This window comes from Harpegnathos saltator, unplaced genomic scaffold (assembly GCF_003227715.2).
Source record: "Harpegnathos saltator strain DR-91 unplaced genomic scaffold, Hsal_v8.6 scaffold716, whole genome shotgun sequence".
Classification (NCBI taxonomy): Eukaryota; Metazoa; Arthropoda; class Insecta; order Hymenoptera; family Formicidae; genus Harpegnathos; species Harpegnathos saltator.
This window is the reverse complement of record NW_020230556.1, coordinates 130662-136679: the sequence shown is the minus strand read 5'-3', so window position 1 is coordinate 136679 and position 6018 is coordinate 130662. Positions and strand designations below refer to the sequence as shown.

The 6018-nt window shown below is 42.3% G+C and overlaps 1 protein-coding gene across 1 annotated transcript; it reads left to right on the top strand.

Annotated features, from left to right (window-relative positions):
* Positions 1 to 2015: 2015 nt before the first annotated feature.
* Positions 2016 to 5168, top strand: LOC112590100 (uncharacterized). The gene is made up of 4 exons (XM_025305805.1): positions 2016 to 2607; positions 3877 to 4047; positions 4251 to 4321; positions 4401 to 5168. Exons 1-4 carry the CDS (start codon positions 2016 to 2018, stop codon positions 5166 to 5168), a joined length of 1602 nt encoding a protein of 533 aa, XP_025161590.1.
* Positions 5169 to 6018: the final 850 nt, after the last annotated feature.

The following is a 6018-nucleotide window of genomic DNA, read 5'->3' as shown; positions in this document are numbered from 1 at the left end:
TCTATGTATTCTTCTCCATGCCCGGGTACGACGAATTCGATGGGCGCGTCGTCTGTGAGAGAAGACACGGGTTTGTAGTGAATCCATTGTGAACTCTCAATGCTGGTTTGTGTAGGCGGCAGGGTGAGGAGATCGAGTTCACTCTTTAAACATTCACTGGAATGCGTATGAAGAAAGGACAGACTTCGAAAGCACGCGTCTGTTGTTGATGTTTAGGAAAAAATGTTTGACACGGTACGCTTCTTGATAACTTCCCGACGTTTAACAAGGCCTCTCCCGCTTTTCTTCACTGAACGCTTCTTCGCCGGCTTCTTCGTTAGCTTCTTACCCCGTTTTTTTCTCTGTATGTTTCTTCGAGTCGTTTTCCTCTTACTTGATTTATAAGCGCTGACTAGACGTTTGGGTGCAGATGATTTGCCGTTGTATCCGCTTAGCGTAACGAAAGGAAACTGAGCTTTTCCGATGTTCGCAGGAGTTTTATATCCAGACCCCTCCATCAGTTTGTTAATGTGTTCTTCCGCTCTTCTTTTGAGATTTGAGCTTGATTCCTTGAGGCGTGTTTTAACAGCTGCTTTCAACGGCGTGTTATTCTCCACATAATCGAGTATACTAACCCCTGCGCGTAGAGCTTCTTTTCCAACTACACGCGCACCACTGACCAGATAAGGTAACACACGCCTGAACAAACCACCGAGAAAACTACCGATACCATGGCCGCGCTGATACTGCGATCCTACAAAAACTCGCAGAATTCCACCGCTGCGACTTCCCCCGGATTGCGCTTCATAATACTCTAAATAATGTGTCATATCGTGCTAAACACGACGCCTAAATTGTAATATAACTGTCAACGTCCCAAATTCAAATGGTATTCTTTCGCCAACCTGATCTCTTATATCTATTTCGATCGTGCGGAAACATGTTAATCGCAATGGAATATAATTCGGCGGAGAAAAATGCTTCACCATGTTACGACCGTAGGCAGATTTGCCACCGTTGTATTCGACGGGGATTACACGGAGAAGAGGAGAATACACGTCTCCCGTTATATAGGACTCACAAATGTCGCAATAAACAAAGAGTTTATCGGGTATACCCCGCACCGTACTAGCTGGTTCGTCGGACATAAGTTCACGTTTTAACGTGATAAAAGAGTAAAACCTTCCTTTTCCAACTTTCTGGGGATTCGCATTACGATCAGTATTGGGATGGTACGCTATATGCCCCTGTATAATTTTCGGCAAGTCAAGATGAATGAATTCCTCGTTCGGCCTATACATATCGAAGCCGAGCATACGAGCCACTTTGTCGGAAAACTTTACGAAATGAAAACTACTGCATTCTTTAATATCACATGTGCAGTACACCGTTACTTTACCACCCCGATGAGGATCCTGGCGCCAGGCAATGTGCGTTTTGAGTAATGAGCTAGCGTTGTTTAAAGACTGTAGCAGTTCGCTTTCCGTGGTGTAAACACCGGAGGTTATGTGGGTAAGCTCGAATTTGGGTAGATGGTCGTCGCCTTTTATGATGACTGATTTGGCATTTTTGGTATTAATATTTTCACGCGGCAATGAAATGAATACGAGTTCTGTATCTTCTTCGGGGCACACGTGTAAAAAACTAAAGGGGAATTGAATTTCGGTAAGCGCAACTTACCATAAGCCAGTCAGCTTCACTTCTTGAGACAATTCCGTAATAAATGAAGTAGTTGTATTTTCGGGATAGTGTCGCATGCTACTATTGCTCGGTAATATCATGAGAAACTGGTTTTCCCCCATCATGGTTTGAAAGCAGCTTTATATTCGAAGCAGCTATCCAGGAGTTGAATTTGAGATAAAGGATGATGCAAGGGCGACTTTCCTTATATCGTCGGCCATAGAGTACTCTCAACTTGAGTATTTAATTACTTACCAGATGTCTGTCATGAGATGTGAACAAAGCTGAATAGCAATAATGAAAGAACCTCAGAATCGAACAAACTGCTTTTGTTGGAACGGTTTCATGAATATAAGATGGCCGCGAATGACTCAGTGGTACAGCACGTGTCTAAAGTACAAAATATGGCCAGGCAGCTTACGGATGTTTGTGAGGTTGTATCAGACATGGCTATAATGGCGAAAGTTTTGGAGAGCCTGCCTATGAAATATGGAGCTCTGATTACAGCCTGGGACAGCGTGAAACCCGCTTCACAAACCATACATGGACTGCAAGAACGACTAATAAAGGAGGAAAGCAGATTATCTCGAGATGATGAATTGGCAAGTGCGTTGGCCGCTGTAACAGTTAAGAGCAAGAAAAAGCAAGATAGTGTCTTACAGAAGGAGAAAAAAACCCAGCAAAATGACTCGGCTGGTATAGAGTGTTTTTACTATAAGAAAAAGGACCACATAAAGAGATTTTGTAGAAAGTGGAAACGAGATGGGAAACCTGGAAAAGGCGGAGAGAAGAGGAGTGACGACTCGGATACCTGTGCTTTTGTGATCACGCACTCGGAAGATAATCGTATGGGAAGTAGCGACAAGCTCAAGACAGGTGGCACTGTGACAGACGAACAAATAAGCTACCTACTGAACCAGAAGACAGAAGATGTCTGGTTGACAGACAGTGGCGCCTCGAGGCACATTACACAGTCTGTCCCAGATACGATGAGACTGGTTCCATCAAAGTTCTTAGCGCAGCGATATCTATGAGTGAATGATGGTAGGTGAATGTTCTACCTTTCATCTACTTAACCTCAAAATTTGAGCGAATTCGGTTGATATTTCACTGTGGTTTGACATTTTATGTAAAGTCACTTTGTGTACGTCGGTCGAAAAACCAATTTTTAAATTGGGTAAAAGTGGCGCAGAAACGTACGAAACGCTAAAAAATGTGTACGGGGATGAATGCATGTCCCGTGAACAGGTTTTTCGTTGGTTTGGCCGATTCCGTGACGGTCGTGAGGATCTTGCAGACGATGACCGAGCACCGCCGCCAAAAACCACTCGCAATGAAGAAAACATCGAGAAAGTCAAAGAAATTCTTCGAAGCGACCGCTGTGTGTCTGCCCAAATATTATCTGGGAGTTCTACAACGATTGTGGGCCAGAATTCGACGAGTTCGACCGGAATATCGAGAGCCAGGCAGTTGGTTTTTGTTGCACGATAATACACCATCGCACAAAGCCATCATGGTACGTGAATTCTTGACCAAAAAAGGCATCATTTTTATCGATCATCCACCGTATTCACCTGATTTGGCTCCGTGTGACTTCTGGCTATTTTCCAAACTGAAATTGGCGATGAAAGGAAATCGTTTCGATACCATCCCGGTCATCCAAAAGACTTCGACCGCCATACTAAAACCCATTCCTGCCAATGAGTATAAAAAATGTTTCGAAAAATTTGTTGAACGTTTCCAGCGCTGTATTGACTCAGAAGGAGACTATTTTGAATAAACAAGAATAAAAAATCAAAATAATAAACGCTTTGTATTTTTTTTAGACCAGTCTCATTGGATCTGGGACAGACTGTACTTTCCGTAGAGACTGGATCGTGCATTATCAACTATATCAAGGAGAAATAGTATCGCTAGGTGACAACGGTGTGCGAGTTGCTGAAGGAACTGGAAAAATTGTAATTAATAAACTAGTTGATGGTGTATGGAAACTTGGAAGCATTGAAAACGTGCTTTACGTACCTTCTCTCAGAAAACATATTTTTTCAGTAGGTGTATGTAGTAATATGTAAAACATATTTTTTCAGTAATCGTATCTCACACCCAAAGGTTGTGAGATACGATTTAAAGGGGAACACGTGATTGTTTTGAGGAATGAGAAAATAGTTGCGCAGGGAATAAGACAGGATAATAATATTTTTCGCATGTTTTTCCAAGTAGTGCAATCAGATGAGGCAAATATGTCGTCAGTGGTGGATCTGAATGTATGGCACGAACGTTTGGGACATGTGAATCATCGTTCTCTCTGTCACATGGCAGATAAAGATTATGTTCATGGACTGAAATTCAAGCACAAAAGCAATTCCTTCTGCGAAACGTGTCAGTTTGGTAAATCGCATAAACTGTCGTTTGCAAAAAGGGAGTCGCCACAGTCAAGGGCGGTTGGAGAATTTTTTCACAGTGACGTATGCGGTCCGTTCTCGAAAACTTCCTTTGATGGCGCGAAATATTTTTTGACTTTTAAAGACGATGCATCAGGTTATCGAGTGTTCTTCATAAAACATAAATCTGATGTTCTTGATCGTTTTAAGTAATTCAAGAGACTAGTTGTGAATCAGTTTGGGCATTCTACAAAAGTGTTAAGAGTGGACAATGGAAGAGAGTATGTAAACAAAGACATGATAAACTATCTCTCTGCGTGTGGTATTCGGATGGAGTGTACAGCACCGTACACACTCCAGCAAAATGGGAGAATGGAGCGAGACAACCGAACTATAGTGGAGAGTGCGCGCTCCATGCTGATTGCATCGAAGCTCCTCAAGGCGTTGTGGGCACAGGCAATAAATACCGCTGTTTATGTACTAAATCGGACAACATCGACGCAATCATCAGAAGCTACTCCATATGAAAGGTGGACAGGCAAGAAACCGAGCTTGGCCCACATACGTATTTTTGGATCTGATGTCTATGTCTACATACCTGAACAGCAAAGGGACAAGCTCGATTCAAAAGCGAAGAAGTTGATACTAGTCGGCTATCAGGGTGAGTCCACGAACTATCGACTTTATGATCCACAAAAGAAGCGAGTTTTTGTTGCGAGAGATGTAATATTCAATGAAAGAAGAAACTGCTCCAGCCCAAAAAGGTCGACAGGTAGTCTAATCAAGCTGCCAGACCAAAAACACGAGCAGATTGAAGACGGGGATGAAAGCCGACGACATGAAGCCGTTCTAGAAAAGATAATAAGCGATAAGGAGAATGAGTCGTCGGATGACACCTATCATTCGCCTGACGAAGATTCACGTCAGCTACGTGATCGCACCCAGATAAAGCGACCGGCAAGATTTGAAGTAAACCTTACAGAGTGTAATGAGCCTTTAAGTTACAGAGACGCCATATCTAAATCGGATGCTAAAAAATGGGTCAAGGCTATTGCAGAGGAACTAGATGCACACGAGAGGAATGGAACATGGACTTGTTCTCCAAGAACCAGGCCAAACTCCGATTGATTCGAAATGGGTTTTTCGAATCTCCCGGACACCGACGGGAGAGATATGTCGCTACAAGGCGAGACTGGTTGCGAGAGGGTTTATGCAAAAACCCAGAAAAGATTACTCAGAGACATTTTCCCCGGTAATTAGGTTTGATTCGTTACGTGTATTTCTTGCTATGGTTACGCAAAGAAATTTTGAGCTAATACAATTTGATGTAAAGACAGCGTTTTTGTATGGAAAATTGGCAGATCGTGTATTTATGAAAATACCAGAAGGATTACATGTAGTGAAAAACGAGACTCTAGCGTGTAAACTTGAGAAAGCGTTATACGGTCTTAAACAGGCATCAAGAATTTGGAACCGAGAGTTTGTATCATTCCTAAAGTATTTTAGTTTCACGGAAAGCAATGCGGATAAACGTATTTTTCGCGGCAGGGTAGATAATGACGATGTTTATCTTGTATTATATGTCAATGACGGACTCATAGCTGCCAAATCAAAACGCTCTATTGCCAAAGTAACGAATGCGCTTAAAGAAATGTTTGAGATTACTTTGGGAAATGCAGAAGTGTTTGTGGGTCTACAAATATATCATGATCGGAGTAACAAACAGATATTCTTGAACCAAAGGAATTATATTGAACAAGTACTGAACAGGTTCGGAATGAATGACGCGAAAGAAGTTGCCGTACCTGCAGACCCACACGCATTATTGTAGCCTGTTAGAGATAATGTCCGATTAACATGTAATGTACCGTACAGAGAAGCGGTAGATTCATTAATGTTTTCAGCAACCGTGTCGAGACCCGATATTGCGTTTGCGATTAGTTATGTAAGTAGATTTTTAAACGGCTATGAAAATAGT

Bases quoted from the DNA above. Each gene is read 5' to 3' on its own strand.
- LOC112590100 (XM_025305805.1), top strand. From the start codon at position 2,016: ATGGCCGCGAATGACTCAGTGGTACAGCACGTGTCTAAAGTACAAAAT. The intron at 2,608-3,876 runs GTGGCGCCTCGA...TGTTTTTCCAAG, and splicing joins AGATGTCTGGTTGACAGACA to TAGTGCAATCAGATGAGGCA. The intron at 4,048-4,250 runs GTAAATCGCATA...GATCGTTTTAAG, and splicing joins CTGCGAAACGTGTCAGTTTG to TAATTCAAGAGACTAGTTGT.